Source organism: Parathielavia appendiculata, assembly GCF_033297405.1.
Source record: "Parathielavia appendiculata strain CBS 731.68 unplaced genomic scaffold N657scaffold_2, whole genome shotgun sequence".
Classification (NCBI taxonomy): Eukaryota; Fungi; Ascomycota; class Sordariomycetes; order Sordariales; family Chaetomiaceae; genus Parathielavia; species Parathielavia appendiculata.
In genome coordinates, this window is record NW_026944221.1 from 356,797 (window position 1) to 378,624 (window position 21,828).

Below are 21,828 nucleotides of genomic sequence, written 5' to 3' on the forward strand. Positions count from 1 at the left end.
AGTTCTGGAAGTCATGTCTTTTTTCGTGTCTTGGTTGATCGCGATTAGTTTCTCGCGTTACGTTAACGTTATCAGTCTTTTGAGTACATATATAACGATGTGTTATCTCAAGGCAGTTCTGGTTGGCGCGGATGACCGTCACCCACGCCAACCGACCCGAGATAGTTACAGGTAGCTGTTTAATGACTATGACATAGTTATGCCTTCTGTTGACCGGACAATTTGCTAGCTGAATTTCCAATTGCTTTGAGATAGCATTTGTTCCTTCCCGACTTAACATGATCCTGTTGTCAATGTTAACAGTTCATTACGTTCCTGCTGCGTTTGCAGAGCAGGATCAAACCTAAGAGTCTCGACTGAAAACCATAGACAAATCTCAAAACATCGACCGCTGATACCGAGTATCTTGGGACTTCTTCAATTAACCCCGAATCCCACCAATAGTCCTGTTAACTCAAGTACTGGTTGAGTGATCCCGAGCTGCATAATATGAGTCCGACTTCAAGCTTGCGACATCATCTCCTGGTCTGACGCTAGTGCTCACAATGCCTTGCCGTCGAATACCGTCTTTGCATTCTAGACCCTGGAAAGTCACAAGTTGTGGAAGTGAGGTTATTCGTGAGGTAACCAGAAAAAGAAATAAGCGAGAAAGAACAGAGTTATGTCACAAAGCTGACCTCAGGGCCCCTGCAGCGGCAACATTGGAGCGCTAATAACTGAAGCCCGTCTGTTGAGGGTCTTGCGGCTCGTTCCACTGAGCCCTAGCCGCGAACCTACGATGGAATGAGTGAAGTCAGGAATACCAACCAGGACTGGGTTTGAGCAGGCAGATAACAGTGATGGGGTCATTCCAGAGGCGCCGCGCGAACTGGTGGTAGAAGCGCTTCGACACAACGCAGAGGCTCGCATACTGCTGTATTGGGATGTAGGGCGCGACAAGGTCCAACCAGTCTGGTGATGTTGTGGCATCCTCGTACGATGGCAGCAGGCCGGAGCTGTCCATTGCTTCGGACAACGACAGTCCCGTCTAGCAATATTAGGCTCCTGTTGGGTGCATGTCATATGACGGATCGGTCTGTGGCTGCTGCAGCGATGGCGGTATTCGGCAGGTTGTTCGGACCGGCAGTGTACCGGGCATGTCTATTGTACCAGGAACGCGCATTTGATGTGTCAAGTCCGAGTCAACCTAATCCGGGGCCAGCTGGGGGTCGCATCTGGAAGCCACCGTTGACTTCCACGTTGCCCATTTGTTGACCATCCAATGACTGCTGTCTTGGATGACATGAGGCGGAAACGGCGTCGATCGCAGACTCGGCACCTGCATTAACAATTCAAGATAACAAGAGCACTGCCGCGGGCAAGGTAATCCTTGTCCCTCGCGTCCAGGAGGAGTGCGAGAAGTTCGGCAAGATTCTCTCCCTCAAGATTCCATGTACGGCTAAGTCGACAATGATACTCACTCTTCTAGACCATACAAGAACGCCAAGGAAATGACGAATATAAATCTTGTCCATGGTTAGATCCGTAGACCCATGAAATGGCGCAAGACATGGATACCGACATGCAGCACACCTGTGGAGAGGCTGTGGAATTCTGATCAGCTGACATGACCTGACTTGACATCGTCTTGGTGTTACCGTACTTAAAAAGGAGTTGGAGATCTCGAACCTTCCAGCGCTCCGAGATCGTGAGACTGGTTCTTCGGTGCGGCCTTTCCAGACTGTGACCCAAACCTCGGCCCAGGTCCCGGCGTCTAGGTGGGCCCGGCACCAACGCCTCGAGAACGTATTGTATCAACACCCACTCTTTTTGCACGTGTCACAGAGGTCTCCATCCTTTACCACCAGTGTCATGCAGCTGTGTTTGGAGAAGTGGGCGCAGGGTTTGTCTGCCATGGGCACCGATGGTGGATCGAAATTGCTTCGAGAAACGAGTAACGTTATCTTCTGTTATTTTCGTGGTTGACTGTTGTATTGGTGTTTGCGTGCTGTCCCTCTCAGTAGCTATCTGTGTCCGTTAGTCCGAGTCACCTTGAAGAACCAGCCGTAGAATCTGCGGCACCTTGAATTTCAGTCGGTGTCAGCAACACGATGGCTCGGATGTAATCAGTCGGCAATCGCCCACGTTGTTGTAGAAGCGATGGTCCCTTCATTACCTTAGCTAGGTAGGTATGAGAGATTGGGCGATTCAAACTTCAAAGCAGAAACAGAGTTACGCTGACTTGGGATGATGTTTGATCGTGGACTTGAATGTCTAAAATGCGACGGCCTTCAGATTGACCCCGAGGATACCGAGCTTGCTTGCGTAGTTTGGCAAGTTATTTCCCACCCACCATCCTGGGACCTCGAAGCTTCCATCATCGACGGAACTGCATCCGGTGCATGATAACGGGGCCGTGAGTGTGGCAGCCTCTATCCTGGTTGTCCAACCAGGTCTAAACAGGCTGCAGGCTGCACCAGAATGCGTCTACCTGGCTTCAATAGGCAAGATAGGAATCATGCGGTAGGTGGACAGTCGATCGCGGGATTGTTCGGTGCCGGATCGATCCCTGGGAGACACATGCGCTCCTGGGCCTCCAGGTATCAATATCACACCTGAATTCCAAATACTGCCAATAGTATTTTTGTCGTCCCAGTAGTTGGGACCTACCTAGCATGGGTGTGCACCAATATGTACGTGACGAGCTGTGGGACCTGGAGAAGTGACGAGCATGCGGGTGCATTCCGGTGAAATATACCGGCCCAATCACGTCCTGGGGCCGCTGGACCCGTTGCCTGCATCAAGCATGGGATTTGGGCAACGTTCTGCAGTTTGGTGTCGGGCATTGTGGTGGGATACGCCAGAGTCCGCCGCGACTCCATGTCGGCACCCCGGCTGACGTGCTCATGCATGATACCTGGTCTGGAACCTTCCTACTGTGGTGCGTTCTTCGTCCACGGGCCACGCAAGTTCCGTGTGTCGGTTCCAGCTCCCCCACGTAAAAGTAAAATTATAGGGGCGGATGCTCAAAGCACGGAATTCATATCCTTTACCAAGTGTTGTTTCCTGTATCTATTGGGTTGTGAAAAGCTGACGGTCTGCTGATGCGTTCTTTGGCATAGACCCGTGGTCCTCAAGTCCCCATCACACATCCCCATTCTTGTGGGCTGTGACTTGAGGATTCGATTTCCCTAGCTCCTGCAAACCTTAGATACAGTGGGCAAATATGCACCCCTCGTCATGTCAAAGAAAGCGCCTGGCGTTGTCCAATTTAGAAACACCACATGTGCATCATCGCAACATCCTCAGTTCACCTCAACGACCACCTCCTCACTCGTGACCGTCACCCCAGCCTTCTCCCCATTCTCCCCCTTCCCACCAAGTACTACGAACTTCACCATCGTCCCGTCCTTTTGCTCCTCCTCCACCCCCTTGCCCCCAAGTTCAGGCTTATACCTGAACTTGCCATCACCCTCCCTCCCAAAATTTGTCACAAAACACACCTCCTCATGCAGCCCAACAACGGGGAACAGCCTACCCTCAACTCCCTTACACACCCTATCCAACCTGACCCCGTTCTTAGTAAACCAAATCTCCCCCTTCAACAAATCCACCCCGCACCCAACTGTGTCCCCAACCTTGTACCTTTCCTCTTCATAAACCCTATCCACCACCGCATCCTCCTCCTCAGTAACCGACGAGTACAGGTCGCCCGTGTCCGAGTGATACCCCCACGACCTCGCCGACGTTTTGGAGTCGGACGCGGCCCACCAGCCGGGGAACTCGAGCGCCGCGCCGCCGAGCGTGCAGAATCCGATCGCCATCTCCTTCCACTCCGTGTCCTTGTCCTTGTCCTTGCTACTGTCCGGCCGGTGGCCTTGTTTCCCCCTGTCGTCGTCATGCACATCGAGCAGGGTGACCTCAAAATAATACTCCTCCAACCCGGCGGGTAGCGGCCGATCAGCTGAGACACACACCCTCTTGCCCGAAGTGTGCAGGATCTTTTTCCCGCCTTCGCACACACTCGCCGCCCCGAGGGGTGTGGTACCCGGGAACTTGGCCTCCCACCTACTCGGGAGGAGATTCGCCCAGGCAGCCTGCTGCTTGAGGAAGGCCTCGGCCTCCTTGCGGGAAAAATGCCGCGCCAGGTCGAGCGGCGTCCAGCCGAAACGGTCCGGGCGGTTGAGCGGAGCGTTGAGGCACCAGAGCTGGGTGAGGAGTCGCACGCTGCCGTTGGCGGCGCACACTGCAACCAGGTCCGGGTCGGAGGCGGCTGCGGACGGATTTGCGGTGATGAGGATGGAGACGATGTCTTCGTAGGAAGAGGTTTTGGTGGCGATGGACCACTGTTCGTAGGCGAGCGCCAGGGGACGGCGGGATTGGTTGTCGAGGAGGGAAGGGTCGGCGCCTGAGGCGAGGAGGGCCTGCACGCAGGCGGTGTGGCCGTTCATGGCTGCGCGGTGGAGCGCGGTCATGCCTTTCTTGGTGTCTCGGGCGTTGATGGCGAGGCTGGCCGCATCGTTGCGCTCGGCGGCGAGCTGGATGAGTTGGGTGAGAACCTTGTCGAAGCCGTGGTCAGCGGCCTGGCGGAGGACGGTGCGGCCGGACCGCGTGAGCTTGTTGATTTCTGACAGCGGAAGCTCGCGCTTGATCAAGGCATCGAGGATGAGTAACGCCGCATCTTCTTCCTTACTGAGACAGGCGCAGAACAGCGGAGTCCAGTCGGCATGGTCAAGGTGGTTGATCTGCTTGGCGTGCTGAAGGAGTACTCTGACAACCTCGACGAGGCCCTTCCTTGCAGCAGTATGCAGCGCCGTTCTATTCAACTTGTCGGCGAGGTCCGGGTCAGCTCCCTTTTCTAGCAAGGCTGCTACGCATTTGGCATGACCAAAAAAAGCTGCTTCGTGGACAGCCGTTGTGCCGTGAAGGTCGGGGTCGTCAATCTCGAGCACCTCAGACTGCAGAATAATTCTGAGGCTCTCGAGCCGGCCGTCCATAGAAACGACGATCTGCAAAGCTCTTGCGGAAACGGCGTTCTCTGCGTTTGTGTCGGCATTGTGCTTGATAAAAGCCTCCAATAACGGCAGTGGTACCTCTCGCCTGAGGAGCAAAAGATGCAGAGCTGGGAGGTTTGAAACGCTATTGGGGTGAACTGCATTGATGTCTGCCCCGTGAGCCAGCAACAGCTCCAAAATTTCCGGATCTTTTCCACGGCTGGCGAAGTACTGCATCACGCTGTAATGCACCAGAGAGCAGCTGGCACGAGCGTCAGCACCATGTTCTAGAAGTAGCTTTGCTCCTTCAAGCGTGATGTCGAAGCGCATTAAAAAGAGATGAAACGAGTTGCGGCCGGCGTTGTTCTCGGCGTTGACGTCGGCCCCTTTCTCCAGGAGCAACTTCATGGTGTCCAGCGGCCCTCCCGAACATGCCGCAGCTTGCAGCGGGCTGTACCCCGCTGACAGCCCGTTCAACTCCTCCCCGCGGTCAAGTAGGTGCTTGACCCAGCTGGAAAGGCCGAGATACGCAGCCACATGCAGCGGCTTGTGCGGCCCATTGGCGACCGCGAACAGATTCTCCTCGTTCTTCTTGTCGGGGTGCATGGCTTGCCACGCAGAGAATATTCTGGGAGTATCGAAAACGAGCTTGTCGAGCTCGACCATCAGGGCTGCCCACTCGCTGTTCTCCTCCCTTTCTTCTGCCGGCCAGAGCTCTTCAGCCTTCCGCATATGCCATGGCCAGTATTGGATTTCGTATCGCACGCGGGTGGCGCCTTCACCCGTCTCTTCATCGTCGGAGTCGCTTTCGGTATCGAACATGGCTTGGTCGTGTATTTGAGGCTTGGTAATGTCCTCGTCATCGATGGAATCCTCAGTTTGGTAGCCGTCCTGAGCTTCTTGGAGGTAGGCGTCCAGCGCATTAGCGTTCCGGTCATCTGTATCCACAGGATCCGTCGGAGTTGCGGGACCTGTAGGCTCTGTATCGCCTTCTTCGTCCCCTCGCGTGCCATCAAGGGAGTTCTCGGCGCCCGAGCCTCGCTCATGCCGTCTGCCCACGGCGGCCAATCGCGCTCTTCGTTGGAACAAAGGATTGTTCAAGTGACGCAGGCAGGTCAAGGCCATCTGGAGATGAACCTTCTTTGGGTCAATGTACAGGTTTTTGGCTAGAGAGCGGGCAGATCCGCAGCGAGCGCAGAGCAGCTCATGGTGCTCCGGTTCCTCATGGGCGTCGGCACCAGACTTGATGAAGTATTCAGACAACGCCGCGGCGTCGGACTCCCATACCCAGACTCTGCCATCCTCTTCCGGAAAGAGCGTCAGGAACGGCTCGCTTGCACCACGAAGTTGCTCAAGCTCGAGGCGATTGGTGAGCGGAAATCCGGCATCAAAATCCGCAATATCTCCTTCCTCCGTCTCCGAAGGGTAATCGTAGGTCCCTTGGAAGGCGTCCATTATCTCCCTGGCATGCGGATAGCCAGGGAAGTCAGGACAAAGGAGAGTCCAGGTAAGGGCGGTGCGGAGAAGTTCCAGATAATTGGGGCTCATGCTACGCAAGGCCTTGGCGTATACGTCGCTTGCCCCGTCTGGCAAGCCCTCGAGTCGCTTGGACAGCGGTCTCTGGAATGGCTCGCGCATGAAGGGAATCGCGGTGTCCTGGACGTAGAGAAAACGAGAGCGGGCCTTCTCGAGGATCGCAGCCTTGGCAGTCTCCTGTTCCGCCTGTGACAGCCCGGGGACATCTTTAAGCGCATCCGAGAGAATGAGCTCGATGTCTCCCCGGTTGTGGTGCTGCACGTCGATGTACTCGATGTACGATTCGGGAGGCAGGTTGACGTCGTCAAACAAGCGGACGGACCAAGAATATCCGATGAGTATATGAAGGCGAATGCCTGCTCCGTCAGAGACTGCTGCCATGAGGCCCCGGATCTTCCGCGCAAGTTCTTCCCGGTTCTTGTCGTCCAGAGTATTTTTGTCTAGCCCATCCAGCACAAGCACCACATTTTTCTTGAGGAGAGCGGCGATTCGAGAGAAACCGTCAGCAAATTCTGGCAAGCCGTCGTTGTCGGTTCGCATGTAGTTGGGGATGGAGAGAGACTTTGCTTTCGCCCTCTTGAAGACTGCATTGCAAGCCTCGAGGAGGCCCACGCTGTCTTCGCCCTGGGCAGCTAAGTCGTACAGTTGGCTCAAAATTGTTCGGCAAATGCTGTCCGCCGTGTATGACTGACTGTTGCCGAGTCCACCCGTTGAGCCGCCGCATGTGACATACAACAGGACTTTGTAGGGGTCCGCCACCTGTGTGATACGGTTTGCGATGGAAGCCACCACATACGACTTTCCAGATCCTGAGAAGCGTCAGTGAAGTCAGATGAGCGGAATCAGTGGCTTACCTTCTGGTCCGGTGATGCAAAGCACGACGTTGCCCGCGGCGTCCGCCCACTGCCTGTACGCTCGTTCCTCGAAAATCCACTGGCAGGTGCCGGGGTATACTGCATCAATAGTGTCTCCGAGAACCTTGAAGGAACCCTGGAGGGGGCTGAGCACGTCTTGGAAACTCTGAAAATCCTGCACAGCATAATCCCACTGTGTCTTGCGCTTGGTGGAAGCCTTAATGTCGTCGAGGCCCTTTAGCAAGGCATCAAACTTGACCATGGCGTCCTCGTGCAACTTTTGCTGCGTTTCCTGAAAGTTGCGGATGTGCTGGACAGTCCCCTCGATGCCGGCCAAGACGGTCGACACGCCCTGAAGCTGCGTGAGGGTCTTGTCCTGGAAGGCGCCTTGGCTCTCCTCCAAAATCTTCTTCTTCTGAGCGGCGACAGTATTCAATTTCTCTTCGAACTTGGCCTTAGAGAGGCCAAAGAAATCCTTGAAGCCATGTTTGATTTTTGTTAGCGCACCAGCCGTCAGGTGACGTTTGACGGCGAAGGAGAAATGCAGGACATCGGCGTAGGCTCTGATGACGTCCTGGAAGAGTTTCTCTACCAGAGGGCTAGGTTTCCAGTGCGGCTTTGACCTCTCGTCGTAGAGGCGGTCGTAGTGCCGCACAATGATCATGATCTCGCTAATGTCGCTCAGTCCGGAGCCGAAGAATGTGTACAGATCATAGTTGCCGTGGATGGCGGTCAGGGTGAGCTTGACGGCGTACCAGGCCATCCCGACGCTCTCGGGGGCATCCTTGGTGACGAAGTCGCCGGCAGCCACAAAGATCTCGATATTGGCCATGATGTTGGCAATCCAAGACTCTGGGATTTCGACGTCGCCGATTTTGCGGCCTCCCCATTTCTTGCCCGCGTCCGACTGCAATACCTCGGCGGCCTGCTTTGTTTGCCCGGGCGTGGCTCTCTCCCGGAGGAACTCGGCCAACAACTCCAGGTCCTTGGGGCTCGAGTGCTGCTCAGCGGCCTCCTTGTGGAAGCAGGCCAATGCCTCATCGTACAAGCTGCGCTTGGCCTTGTTCATGTCGCTGTCCATGTCGTTTAACCTGTAATAAGTCATGGCGGGAAAATAGCAAGACACAAGCCACGCGGTGGATGCCTCGCGGCGACATGCGGTGCGATCAGCTCCATGGTATGGCTGGCTTGGCTGTCAAAAGCGCAGCTCTTGTACGGATTACCTGTATCGCAGTTTGATAGCTGACGTGAGAGCCCACGGTAGCCAAGCATGTTGTGGCGGCGCAAGCTGCACTTGTGATGCGGGGGATCAGAAGTGGAAACCGTTGATTCGGCGAACGGTGCAGGTTTCAGGCTGACATACAGTAGGTGCCGCAGAAGCTGCCGGCATGATTGGCCCGCGAGTGGCCCCACACGCACCTTTCAGGGTTGAAGTGGTTGCCTGGAGATCCCTGATCTAACATCCATTGTATGTTGGCGCGCTTTAGGCAATATGAGATGGGGGCGAAAAGACATCCAACGAGATGACGTTCTGCCATCCATGGCTTGTTAGTTGGTTCGAGAAATGGATGTGCGATATTCGCCGGAAAAGGAGGCGATGCGAAATCTGGGGCTGAGCGGACATCGGCAGTGCGCACGAACTAACCTTAAATGAACTCCACCGTTGAACCGTCTTCAAGGGACCGCCCTTTGTCGAGTTCCATCAAGCCGACACGCGACATCTAGCAACGCTTCGAAAATTAGGTTTGCAACCTTCATTTGCCCTCTCTGGACGACTGACGATGCATCTATTGACGGCCAGCCTCAGCCGGGGTGGCTGGCGTCGACACGCGTGGACAGTCCTCGGCGTCATGACTGTCGCCCTCGTCTTCACGACCCTGATCGACCTCAGCTCCGTGGTGCCTTGGCGGCGACAGCCCCCGAATCTCCAGCAATTCCCTGCCGCTCCGCTCGCCAGCGCCTGCGACAGCCTCGCGAACCTCGACCCGACCTCTCTCCGCGCCGCCGACGCTCCGATCCCTAACCTCGTGCACTACATCTGGCTGCTTGCCAATCCCCCAGTCTTCTCGCTCAGCTTCAAGGTCTTCGTCAGCGTCTACTCTGCCCACCTGTTCTTCCGCCCCGACCGCATCTACTTCCACACCGACGCCTCCCCAGACCTCTGGGAGCGCGCAAAGACCTCTGCGACCTCTGGACCAAGCGCGTGCTCAACCTCCCCGGCGTGATGCCAAACTTCATCGACAACCCGCGCTTGACGACGCAGGGCGTCGACATCGACACCTTCGGCGCCAAATCCGACTTCATCCGCGCCGACGCCCTGCGCACCTACGGCGGCATCTACCTCGACGTAGACGCCATCCCGCTCCGCGACATCGCGCCGTTGCGCAACGCGGGCTTCGCCAACGTGGTGGGCCGCGCCGTGGCCATGCGGACAAAATACACGGGCTTCGTCAACACGGGCGTGTGGTTGTCGCGGCCGCACTCGAACCTGGCCGAGATTTTCTTCACCGCCATGGACGCCTTCTACAACGGCGTGTGGGCCATCTCGGTCGACATTCTGACAGATCTGGCCTTCCGACTGCACGCGGTGCCCGGCGAGGTGCTCATCGTGCACCCGCGCGCGTTCGCGCCGGCGTCATGGGAGCTCGAGGACCAGGTGCGGCTGTTCCAGCCGCACATCGAGACAAAACGGACGAGCAGCGCGGCGGTGCTGGACCGGCATGAGGGCGCGGCGGCGGCGATGCTTCCCAGCGAGCTGAGAAACACGTGCCAGGACGCGCTGGCGTGGCTGGCCGAGCGCGAGAAGAAGGGCCGCGTCGAGAGCTGGGAGATAGACTTCTCGGCCACGTACGTGCTGCATGCATTTGACGACTACGCCGACCAGATCCAAGGCTGGGACGGCAACATCACGCTCCAGTACGTCCTGGCCCGGCAGAGCAACTATGCGAGGGCCGTGTTTCCGGCGGTTTCGCATGCCGTCCAGGCGGGCATCATCTCGAAGGAAGAAGCGCTTTGAGAGCAAAGCGATTTCTGTGGGGCATAGACGGCGTTTCTGGGTTTGGGTTTTGGATTATATGACAGTCTAATAATCATGCTGGAGGCTGGTTTCATGGATCAGGTCTTTTAAAAGCAGACATATGTTCTCACTAGGGTCCGCTGCTGGTCGGCGCCCGACGGACGCCGAGGTCGGTAGCGCTATCCGCCTCCGTATGCATAACGAAAATTACGACACATAATAAGATACAGGACAAGGTCGGCAAAGGCACCTGCCGGTTCGGTCTTGGTTTGGATAAGTTGGTAGATACAAAGACAGGAATCCGTTCATGGAGCCGCTGGCGCGCCAGGTCAGTCAAGGTCCTCGAAGTTGACATACAGCTAGCCCACACACCCCCCCCCGCCCCCCCCCCGCCCCCTCTGATGCTTCGTCGCGCCGGCTCGTGACCATTTTACTGCGACAGGAGCTGGACTATTGCGTTGTAGTTGGCCTTGGGGTTGAAATTGCTGTCAAAGAGCAGCGGGTTGCCCTGCGGACGCCACGAGTCCTGTCCAGCCAAGGTTAGCTTCTCCATCCTGGCGAATCTTCTTCACGTCTGAACAGAACTAAAGGGAAAAAAGACTCACAGGGTCCCGGACACCCCAGACGGTGATGCCCACACACTTGGGCTCCTCCAAGCAGCCACGGGTCACAGCGACATAGTCGTTTGTATTGCTGTTCTGGATATCCAGCTCCGTCACGGCCACCTCCTTGACGCCCGAGGCGGCGAGCGTCTTGATGGCCTGGGCGAGCCCGTTGCCGCCGCCGGACTGCAGGTGGCCCTGGGTGCCGATGCCGTCGATGGGGATGCCGGCGGCCAGCCATTTCTTGACGTGGTCGACCATGCCGCGCGTCACCTTGGCCGCGTTGGGGCTGTCGAGGTTGTAGTCGTTGATATACAGCTTGGCGCTGGGGTCCGCCGCCCGCGCTGCCCGGAAGGCGATGCCCACAAAGTCCTCGCCCAGGACCCTCGAGAAGACGCTGCTGCGAAGAGAGCCGTCTTCGTTGAACATCTCGTTGATCACGTCCTGATGCTTGGGGTCAGCAGCTGCTTCTTCAGTTGGGAGGGGTAATTACAAGAGAAAGGGGGGGCGTACATAGTGGTGGATCTTGCCCTTGTACCGTGTCATGACGGTCGTGATGTGGTTCTGGATGGCCTGGGTCAGGGTGTTGCGGTCGCTGATGGAGTTGACCCAGCTGGCGAGCTGCGAGTGCCAGACAAAAGTGTGGCCGCGGATCGTCTTGTTGCGCTGCGTTGCCCAGTTGACCAGATAATCGGCCTGGCCCCAGTTGTAGGTGCCCTTGGACGGGTTGATGCTCGCCCACTTCATGCTGTTCTCGGGCGTCACCTGGCCGAAGTTGGCCTCGATGATAGCCGCGTTCTTGCCCGACGTGAGCCGGCCCTGGTCGGTGCAGGTGCCAAAGTACTCCTTACCCTTGGCCTTGAACAACTTGTCGACGCTCTGGGCCGCCTGGCGCGAGTCGAGGGCGGGCGCTGCCGAGACGACGAGCGGAGCGAGAAGAAGCATGAAGCTGGCTTTCATCTTGAAGTACGAAGCAGAGTATATCTGAGATGCTGAGATGGGAATTGGAGGATTCCGCGGCTTGTCCAAAACACAACTGCCGACCTAAGGACGGGGGACGTCCATTTATACACGCAGCTTCCCACGCAAGAGCTCACTTCCCCGGCTCTAGTCTTTATCCAAATATCTAACCGCTTCAGTCAGCTCCCAATTCAAGCTTGCCATCTCGCGTCCAGTATCTTAGCTCTAGAGTATTCACAGACTCAAACGTGACCAGGTGCCCGGTCAAGGCCTTGCCGCTTGCTCTGTTCCCCTGATGATTCTGCTACTCACTTTTCACTTGAACGACGACTCGGAATTCTAGAAACAGGCCCAAACCAGTAAAGCTCCGGCAGATGAGGGCGGCACCCCCGCGACGTGATGTCACGTCAACATATCAGGCGTTATGCTCTCCAGATTTCAGCTTTAGCCGCGCCGTCGGCGGTAACGGTTAAACGGGCAGCCCCTTTTTGCCAGATCCCTATAATATCTGCCTCTAACACCTTCATCCCTACACAATCACATAGCATCCCATGTATCACAAGCAAGCGCCCCAATAACTTCCCCAAAGAAAATGTCCGAGACCAACCTATTGGTGGAAGAATAAAACACCTGTCGGACGTTTCTTGAGTGCATCCTATATGCCTGACGGAGGCTCTGGAGCCATCACCATTGGGGCGGTAGTAAGAGCCGCGTGGTACTCGACAGCCTTCTCCTTGGCGTGTCGACCTGGTTGGTTGCATATGCTATTCGGGCGTAAACAAGGACTTCAACCGGCAGCTGTGGGACGGGGCGAGTGCTCGCAGATTGGAATGCTCAGCTGAGCCAGTCTCTTCATACATGGGATCTATATTGGGATGAGATACAGTATTCTCTCCCGATATTGTCGAGACGCAGAATGAGGACTTGAGGAATCCGCAAGGCGTCTTCAATGACCAGCAACGAGATATGGAATTCAACATTAACACACTAACGTCTTGGGCATGCAGTCTGGCAGACCCTCCTCCTTTGCATGTCCTCCAAGCCGTGTGCTATGTAACATGCAAATCGAACCGGCTCTTTCAGGACAGCAATGGTTTTCATTAGCTATGTCAGATATTCGTTGACTTCACATTTCCTTGATCCACTCCGGTCTGATGCAGTACAGCATGGCAGGGGGTGACAACAAGGAACGGGGAGAAAGGGGGCTCGTGGAGCAAGGCAACCGTTTGTTTGGCTGGTTGATGACATTGTCTCGCCACTTATGGCCACGTCCTGTCAGAGACAGAAAGCAAGAACACCGGCTATCCCCGTTCAGGCTCTTACCCCACGATGTCCAGAGACGATGCCCATCAAACAGGTGGCCAAATGTTTTCGTACCATCTCTCCATCCGGTCTCCCGGGTCCGTATTATTCAGGCCCTTCTCCGCCAGATAGCCCACGTCACTCGGTCACTGGTCAGAACCTGAACGACCAGTTTCAAGTCCTGAAGAGGCTTCAATGGCACAAGACGGACCTTGTTTTGTCAGCCGGATAGTCCAGCCTGGCCCCAGTACGGACTTGACAACAGGATGTTTCCGCAGTTGCGCCATTTCTCTTCTTCGGGAAAGCATCGATTAAAGCTGATGTTTGAATACCTAAGACTCAATCCATCCTTCAAGCTCAAACTCATCGAATAGGCAGGCGCCCCTCTTACTTGCACACGACTGACGCTCGCGATGAATCAACAATAAGGCAACCCCTTCCGATTAACTATCAAATCATGGTATCCGACAGAAAACCTTCCGAACACCAGCATTCGTTGCCTCTATTGTTCGTACACCGCCCCAACGCCAGCTATGCATCTCACAAGAATACATGTAACAGTACAACAACACTAATACCACTTACCCAGCAGCCCTCACTTCGACAAGAACTTCTGGAACGCCGCTTGCTCAATGACAACGTTTCCGACCGCCCTCAGCCGCTTCCGACCAGCCTTCTGTTTCTCCAACAGCTTCCGGCGGCGGGAAATATCACTGGCGTGCAATTTGGCGAGCACGTCCTTTCGGAAAGGCTTAATCGTCTCACGCGCAACGATGCGCTTGCCGGCGGCGGCTTGAATGACGACCTCTGCAAAGCAGTCAGCATTATACACTCCGGCGGATAGGGCTGAGGAGATAGAAAGAAACAGATACGCACCGAACATCTGCCGCTCCACATGCTCCTTGAACTTGGTCACCCACTGCCTGCCCAGCCGGTCCACCTGGCTGGAATGCACCACGCGCGCGATCGCGTCGACGGGCTTCTTGTTAACCAGCAGGTTCATCTTGACCAGACTGCTCGGCCGCCAGCCAGCGTCCTCGTAGTCGAGCGTGGCATACCCCTTGGTGGCGCCCTTCAGTTTGCCAAACAGGTCGTCCACCAGGCTCGACATCGGCACCTCGTACTTGAGGATGACCTGGGTGGCGTGGAAGAACTCGATGCTCTTTTGTATGCCGCGGGCATTCTCGCAGATCTCGATGACCCGGCCGAGGTACTCGTCAGGCAGGGTGATGGTGGCAAGGACAAAGGGCTCGTAGATGGTGGCCTTGCGCATGCGGACGTCTTCGTTGTCCGGGAACTCGGCCGGGTTGGTGATGATGGTCTCCGGGCCGCCGTTGGACCAGACAATCTTTGTCGGCACGGCCGGCTCCGTGATGATGATGTCCGCCCCGTGCTCCTGGCGTAACCGGTCCTGAAAAACGGAGCAGTGCAGACTCCCCAGGAACCCCAACCGCCACCCGGCCCCGAGCGCCTCCGAAAAGTCCTTCTTCAGCGTTATGCTGCGGTCGTTGAGCACCAGCTGCCCAATGCTGTCCTCCAGCTTGTGATAGTCGCTCTGGTCGGTCGGAAACGCCGCCACAAACACCATCGGCTTGGGCTCCTCGAACCCGGGGTACGGCTCCACGACGCCCTCAGACCCAACCGTAGTAAAGGTATCCCCAATCTTGGCATCCTGAATCTGTTTCATCCCAGGGTTGAAATACACATACCCGACCTGCCCGGCCCTCAAGACCTTCTGCGGCACCGCATTCGGATACTGAATGCCCACCTCCCCAACGGTGTACTCGTTCCCCGTGCCCAAACTAACCAACTTATCCCCCGCCCGCACGGTCCCGTCAAACACCCTCACCAACAACACCACCCCCTTGAAGGTATCATACCACGAATCGACCAGCAGCATCCTCAACGGCTTCGCCGTATCTCCCTTGGGCGCCGGCACATGCTCAATAACAGCCGGCAGAATCTCCCCAACCCCCTGCCCCGTCTTGGCGCTCACCCGCACCGCGATGGACGTGTCCAGCTCAAAAACACTCTCAAGCTGCTCCAGCGCGCGCTCGACGTCGGCCGTCGGCAAGTCGATTTTATTCACCACCGGCACCAGCGTCAGGCCCTGGGCGAACGCCAAATAGAAGTTGGCGACGGTCTGCGCCTGCACGCCCTGCGAAGCGTCGACAAGCAGCAGGGCGCCGCCGCACGAGGCGTATGAGCGCGTGACCTCGGCGCGGAAGTCGACGTGGCCAGGCGTGTCGACCAGGTGCAGGAGGTAGTCGAGCTTGGTGGTCGGGTGGCGGTAGATCATTGTGCAGGTCTGGGCCTTGACGGTGATGCCGCGCTCGCGCTCGACGTCGAGCTTATCCTGGCGGTCTGTATGTTAGTTTTTGCGGTAATTTTTGCGCGGAGGGGGGAGGAGGCTGGTGGGGGAAGAAGGGGGGGGAAACGGGTTGGAAGAGAACGCACGAGGATCTGCTTGTTGGCATCGCTCGCCGAGATGGTGCCCGTGTGCTCAAGCAGGCGGTCGGACAGGGTGCTCTTGCCGTGGTCGATGTGGGCGACGATGCAGAAGTTGCGGTAGCGCTCGATGGGGATGGCGGCGATGCGCTCTTCGAGCTCGGCGGCGCGGCGCTGCTCGGGGCCGTCCTTGGCTGAGGAACTGGCGTGGCGGCATTGTGAGATTGTTACTGTTCGCGGAAGAATCGAAATGACGGGAGCATGTCTGACGGCCGGCATCCGGGTCGAATATGACCGGCAGGGCGTATTTCTGGCGACGCAATGCGTGATGCTACCCCCGGTCCGAAGGATTCCATGTGCTCCCATCCGGCTCCGAGGCGGCGCCTGACACAGACGCCGCAGCCATGGTCCCATTCGCGTCTCGCGACCCGGCACGCCACGCATCCAATTGGCGCTCGCAAATCATGCAATGTGTGCTAGCGACAGAGGCGTGTGGTCGCCGTGGTATGGGCGGGTTGTCGCTATTCGGCTTCCAAGTACGCAAAATTGGGGTACGACAACGCCAAGCACGTGGAACCACGGACTTTCATTATCTTATCGGACAACAGGAGACTTGAGATGGAGCCATTGAGGTACTAGTAGCCTTGAGAACGGGCATGGGGTCGAAATGGTGTACCATGCTGGATATAGACAGTGCTGAAACTATATACAGCTACTTCGAGCAATGATGGTCTGTCTAGACACCTCTCCAAGCTCCAGCAATGAACAAAATCCCAAGCGTTCAAGTCGGAGGGCGTTCTCTTCCAACTTCCCAACCATTGTGCATCCTTCTCATCATGACACAATCCTCTTCTCCATCAATGCATTATACAGGAACCCCATGCTTGATCATCCATATCTGCGTGACGGTGCGTTGCTCATGCCGGTCACCACGCCGCCTTGAATCGCATGCTAGACACTTCTCTAACCAGTCTCCATCATTGACACCATCTACCACACTGTTGCATCCAGCGCTGCCATAACTGGAACCGCCGTATTATAGAATGTCATCGATCAGGGGAGCCGGCGTTACGTGATCACCCATTCGGTCCCGCGCTTGATGAACTTGTCCAACAACATCGTCAAGTCTGATAGCACGAACCGGCATATATAAAAGGCAAAGAATTCGGCCGCATGCCGCGTGCACAGCTCGAGGCCGACCTGCGTCTTGTCGGCGTGCCGCAGGCCGGGGTCATCCACCTGCCGGGCGATTTGATCTGAAAAAAGCAATCGTCAGGCTCTCTGGGGTCATCTTTTCCGGAGCAGGTTCAGGATCATGGAAGGAACTCACCCACTGTCTGCGCGGCATCAAACAGCTTCGCCAGCGAAGACATATAATTCGCGTTGGGACCCGCAAATGACACGCTGCCCACATCCCTCTTGGTCGGCCTGCTGGTCGGATGACTCGTCATGGGCAAGCTCGGCAACACCGTATCCTTGCCGGCACCATCACCCACATTCGTCGAGCTGGCCCCGCCACCGACACCCGCAGCACCGCCACTCCCTCCCTTCCCACCATATGCCGTCGCCAACGCTGGCAAATTGGCCGAGCTATTCTTGCTCCTCAGCCTCCGCCACGAGAAACTACTCCCCTTCCCAGCGACGCTCGCAGACCTCGGCATAGACGCCGCATCCGCGGCATCCGCCCCAACCCCCACAACAACAGCATCCTTGAACATGACCCCGGCGCCCTGCACGCCGACCTCGCTCCCCAACTTCCTCGCCAGCGTCGCCTGTACCTGCTCCAGCACGCCCTCCAGCGCCTGCATCTCCTCGAGCACGGCGTCGGCGTCGCAGTTATCCACCCTCGCCAGCTTCTGCAGCGCGGCCGTGAGCAGGTCGCAGTTAGCAATCTTGTCCTCGACGTTGCGCAGCTTGACGCCCTTGACGCGCCACACGTCGCGCGGGACAAACAGCTTGTTGCTGAGGTAGCCGCCGCGCGGGTGGCAGAGGGTTTGGTAGAGGGCGCGCATGAGCCAGAACGGCCGGAGCATGACGTCGTTGGGGCAGGGCTCGAGCGGCGCGGGGGCGTCTGGCGTCGTTGAGTTGGGCGAGCCGGGGGTTTCGGGCGCGTGGAAGTGGCTTTCGAAGAGGTGAAGCCCCTGGGCGGTGGCGCTGTTTGCGCGGTCCTTGACGACGCCCGCGGGCAGGGACGGGACGGCGGGGAGGCGGGCTCCAAATTGGTTGCTGAACGGTGTGCTGGGCGAGAGATCTGATGATTCTTCCAGGTGCGAGATAGACAGGTTCCGCGTCTTGAGGCTCTTTAGGCTGGACGACGAGTAGTTCTTTCGAAGATTTGGGCGGATGACAGATGGGGTGCCAACACGCGGGTAGTCATCTTGAGGAGGGATTGGCGGTACCGACTCGTCTTCCGGTTCCTCTTCCAGCGGCTTTGGAACAGGCGACGGGCCTGGCCTCGCCGAGAATGGACCAGTGGTGCGGTTTGTGCCCGCTGAGAGGGCCTGGCGTTGCTGTACAATGTAATTGCCCGCTTTGGTATGGCCTGGGATGGATGGCCCGGCCGTTGCCGGCGCTGTCGGGGCCAGCTTGGTGGTCTCAATTTTGAGTTCTTTGGCGTTCTGTCCGGAAAGACGACGATTTCGGACACTCTGCCCCAAGCTCTGAGAGCCCGCAGACTGCGGTTGCGGAGGCATTTGCGCAGTGGCGTGAGGTGGTAGGGCCGGTAATGGACCCGTGGGCCCGGGAAGAACGTTGTCCTCGCTGACCGGGGTGAGGAGGGTCGTGCCGGTCGGTGGGTTGGAGCCCATGGAACTGTGCCAGGTTCGTCCAGTCATCCCGCTCGAGTCAGACTCCCGCGGGACCGGTCGTCTTGACAAGCCGCCGAGTGCGAAGTCCTCGATGGCACCGCCCTTCGTCATCTCCTCCAAGAGGCGCTCCTCCTCTTCCGAGTCAGCGCCGTCGAAGAAGTCCTCGCCCATTCCCTCTTGCCTCCGATATTCCTCGTCCTCCAACTCCTGCTGAAGTCGTAGCCTCTTCTCCCTCTCGTTGGCCAGCTCGAGTGCCTCTCTCTCGGATTCTCTAACCAATTCCCTAGCCATCTCAACCCGTCGTAGCGTTTTTGCGACCGAGTCCTCTGGGGTGTCGCGGTAACGGTGTCCAAGGTATTCCGGCTCCGGCTCCGGCTCGTATCCATCGTCATATGCAGCTTCAATCGCATCGTCCAGAGCAGCATCAAACTCGGCTTCGGTAGCCCCGCTTGCAGCTCGGATATGCTTTCTCCTGATCCTCGAGGACGACCGCGAGTGCACCGATGCCGTGTCGGACCGCTCTGATTCGTCAATTGGGTCGAGCCACGAGACAGACTCATGGCTATTGACACGCTGATGGCCCGAGTGCGCCGTATGTGGTGCCAGCTTGCCGTTGGAGACGGGGATATCGGGAGGGGGCCGCTGCGGGCTCTCATGGATAGGCGGGGAAGAAGAGCGTCTGGCAGGCGATAGCGCTCTTCGGGGAGACAAGGGTGGCGGCATATAGGTGTTATCCATTGTGGGGGGCCGTAATGTCGACCCGTCGTTGTACCTCGCCCTCGAGAAGGCCGACTGCAACGAGTACTGTTGGGTCAGATAGGATGAAGATTCATCCCTATTAGAGGCTTGCGCTGTGAGAAGTGGTGATGCTTGGGACGCGGCAGCGTTTTTGGCTAACTCCTGAGCATAGTGATTGTGCTGCGTGTCAAACTCATCCTGGCGACGCTCTTGCACACCTGTCAATGGTCCCGAGTATTCGTTGACTGCTATCTGCGCGCTCAGCGCGTCGCTTTCCGGACGTTGGGGCAGCGCTTTCCCTTCGGGCTCTATATCAACAAGCTGCTCGTCAAGTTCCATGACTCGGCCCAAGTAGGTTTCGTGCTGCGGCAGGCGGGTACATGTCAGAACGCAATGCTACACGGGGTACAGGATGTCAAGTTACGCAGACTTACGATGGCCTCGAGCTTTCGCCGGTCCTCTTCCCCAGAGGTACGCAACAGTACCTGCTGGAGCACAGCACAGGCCTCGGCATAGGCCCTCCGAGCACCCTCAAAATTTTGCGCATTGTCCAACTGAACTGCCGTGTTTGCCTTTTGAAGGGCTTTTGATAGCATTGCCTTCTGAGATGGGGGCTTGCTCTGGCGTTCGCGCTCCCTATCCCGGTCGCGGTCCTTATCCCGGCTTCTTGTGGATACGGTGGTGTCTGCGCTGCCCTTCGCCCCGGTGGATCGGCTGCGCGAGTGGCCCCTAGCCTGGCCATTTTGCGTGTATGGCATGGTGGGCTCGTGTGTGATCATACCTGGCAAGTGCGGCGGTTCGGCGAGATTGACCTGCTGCGATGCTTCTCCTTGTTCCTCCCGTCCCGGTCGACCATCCCAAGACCTCTCGATATCTCCAGATAGTTGCGGGCGAGGTCGAGCTTGTTCAGTTTCCGAAAACCGGCTTAGCACATTGGATTCCAAGACTTCATGCGCCAGAGAGGGTCCGGTCGAGATGCGCGGCAAACTTTGGAGCGGTGGGATGGTTGTTATTGCGGCCAGTTCGGTCCCGGTTCTGGACTGAGTCGACGATCGCGGTGAACTCTCTGACGTCGACGGTCTGCGCCTGTGTAGTCTCCTCCCCGGCGACGAGTTGAGCGCTACCCCCAGGATCTCGGCACTTACGCGGCGAGTAAAGTCGGCGAGGTGGGATGCTCGGCTCGATGTTGTCGAAGCCGACCAGCGGTTAAGGTTGCGCAGAGTGTCGCTCAGGCCGCCAGCGCTTCCCGACCGCGAATGCCCCCTTTTGTGTCTCGGTTCACCTTCTTTGACCGAATCGGGGACCGGGGGCGCCGGTCGGGGGTCATTAAAGGTTTCCCGGAGGAGGGGGTCGGTGACCTGTGGTGAGCCCGGATCTACCGCAATTCTCGCGGGCGGCAAGAGTGACGATGTACGTGGGGGGTTGCTGGCGGCAAGGGACGAGGACCGCGGCGGGTTGGAGGGGAAGGTCAAGTACGGTCCGGCTGGTGGTCCAACGTAATGGGAGGCGGGGGCCGAGGGCCTGTCTTGGGCTCCAGGGCGGTGGGGACCGCTGTCGATCGCGTCGTAGTCGGGGAAGTGGCTCCTCAAGGCCGGGTTGCCCTCGTCTCGGCTGTTGTCAGGGCGGCGGGATCGTGGAGACGGCGATGTGTAGAACCCGGCGCCAACAAATGTGTTTTGGGGCGGCGGCGGCGTGCTCCAGAAGATGTCGTCGGACAATGGGTATGATGAGGTCGTAGGTGTAACGGCGGGGCGGAACGAGGACATTGCGGGAGTGTCCCCCGGAGGGGGCGGCTCCAATTGAACTGGTGCGGTGCCCTTGGCCTGTTCAGGGTCACCAGAGAAGCAGCCAGCCGGATTGAGACAGGAACGCCCCCCAGGGGAAAAACCGAGACAGCCAGCCAAATGGTGCGTGGGTGCGTGGGTGCGTGGGTGCGTGGGTGCGTGGGTTCGTGTGACGGCGGGCGCAGGGAGTCGGGGCAATCAGCCGAGCAGTCACCAGTGGTGTGTGATGATCGCTCCGGGCCTGCTGTTGGCCGGTGCCCTGCGCTGCAGCCGCTAGCTCGGCCTCAATTTATCGTCTCCTCCAATAATTGCTCCACCGCCTAGACAAGCGTCTTCGTAGTCGCAGGACCGGCGCCAGTGCAATGATCGGGATGGCCAGCCTGCCAGTCAAGAAAGTGATAGGTTGATGCCTCAAATGTCGGCCTCACCGAGGAACTACGGTGAACAGGGAGGGGTGCAACTCGGGTTACCACGGCGGACGATTCGATTCGATGATGATGGCACATAACGTTGACTTTTTTAATGTCAGGAAAAGTGCCGGGTCGATTGGTCAACTGATGTCGTGCTGTGGACCGACAGGGGCTTTTCTCGGTCTATCAAAAGGGGCATGGGAAAGGGGCCGAGCAGAAGAGGGAGGCTTGGGCCCAGTGCGCCGGTTTCTTTTGAGTCAGTTGTAGCCAGCTGCTGTACGCTGCGAAGGTCTGTGTCTGTGCTATGGTGTCATCAAGATGTGTGCGTCGTTGGCACTGTCATCCTCGAGGACACAATATGCGCATTGAACTGGTAACCACAGATTTATATTATGTTG

The 21,828-nt window shown here is 57.5% G+C and overlaps 7 protein-coding genes across 7 annotated transcripts; 1 reads left to right on the forward strand and 6 right to left on the reverse strand.

Moving 5' to 3' along the window:
* Positions 1-214: 214 nt before the first annotated feature.
* On the reverse strand, positions 215-923 carry N657DRAFT_640642 (uncharacterized protein). Its single transcript, XM_062792010.1, has one exon. The coding sequence runs from the start codon at positions 907-909 to the stop codon at positions 679-681; it is 231 nt and encodes a 76-aa protein (XP_062650553.1). The 5' UTR covers positions 910-923; the 3' UTR covers positions 215-678.
* Positions 924-4,794: 3,871 nt separating this feature from the next.
* Positions 4,795-8,664, reverse strand: N657DRAFT_175938 (uncharacterized protein). Its single transcript, XM_062786092.1, has 3 exons — positions 7,364-8,664; positions 5,073-7,318; positions 4,795-5,017 (listed from the first exon to the last, which is right to left on the reverse strand). Exons 1-3 carry the CDS (start codon positions 8,466-8,468, stop codon positions 4,850-4,852), a joined length of 3,519 nt encoding a protein of 1,172 aa, XP_062650554.1. The 5' UTR covers positions 8,469-8,664; the 3' UTR covers positions 4,795-4,849.
* A 480-nt stretch (positions 8,665-9,144) lies between these two features.
* Positions 9,145-10,379, forward strand: N657DRAFT_653205 (glycosyltransferase family 32 protein; the record flags this gene model as incomplete). Its single annotated transcript, XM_062794381.1, has 2 exons — positions 9,145-9,473; positions 9,521-10,379. The coding sequence occupies 2 exons, from the start codon at positions 9,145-9,147 to the stop codon at positions 10,377-10,379; spliced, it is 1,188 nt and encodes a 395-aa protein (XP_062650555.1).
* A 65-nt stretch (positions 10,380-10,444) lies between these two features.
* On the reverse strand, positions 10,445-10,827 carry N657DRAFT_175953 (uncharacterized protein). The gene has a single exon (XM_062786093.1). The coding sequence runs from the start codon at positions 10,732-10,734 to the stop codon at positions 10,510-10,512; it is 225 nt and encodes a 74-aa protein (XP_062650556.1). The 5' UTR covers positions 10,735-10,827; the 3' UTR covers positions 10,445-10,509.
* Positions 10,772-12,175, reverse strand: N657DRAFT_610808 (glycoside hydrolase family 10 protein). Its single transcript, XM_062790341.1, has 3 exons — positions 11,495-12,175; positions 10,985-11,425; positions 10,772-10,905 (listed from the first exon to the last, which is right to left on the reverse strand). The coding sequence occupies exons 1-3, from the start codon at positions 11,939-11,941 to the stop codon at positions 10,810-10,812; spliced, it is 984 nt and encodes a 327-aa protein (XP_062650557.1). The 5' UTR covers positions 11,942-12,175; the 3' UTR covers positions 10,772-10,809.
* A 1,367-nt stretch (positions 12,176-13,542) lies between these two features.
* Positions 13,543-16,202, reverse strand: N657DRAFT_588439 (GTP-binding protein lepa). Its single transcript, XM_062789841.1, has 3 exons — positions 15,701-16,202; positions 14,120-15,599; positions 13,543-14,050 (listed from the first exon to the last, which is right to left on the reverse strand). The coding sequence occupies exons 1-3, from the start codon at positions 16,133-16,135 to the stop codon at positions 13,839-13,841; spliced, it is 2,127 nt and encodes a 708-aa protein (XP_062650558.1). The 5' UTR covers positions 16,136-16,202; the 3' UTR covers positions 13,543-13,838.
* Positions 16,203-16,352: 150 nt separating this feature from the next.
* Positions 16,353-21,002, reverse strand: N657DRAFT_588441 (uncharacterized protein; the record flags this gene model as incomplete). Its single annotated transcript, XM_062789842.1, has 5 exons — positions 16,353-16,947; positions 17,022-19,599; positions 19,671-20,276; positions 20,382-20,757; positions 20,953-21,002. 5 exons carry the CDS (start codon positions 21,000-21,002, stop codon positions 16,760-16,762), a joined length of 3,798 nt encoding a protein of 1,265 aa, XP_062650559.1. The 3' UTR covers positions 16,353-16,759.
* Between the last annotated feature and the right edge of the window lie 826 nt (positions 21,003-21,828).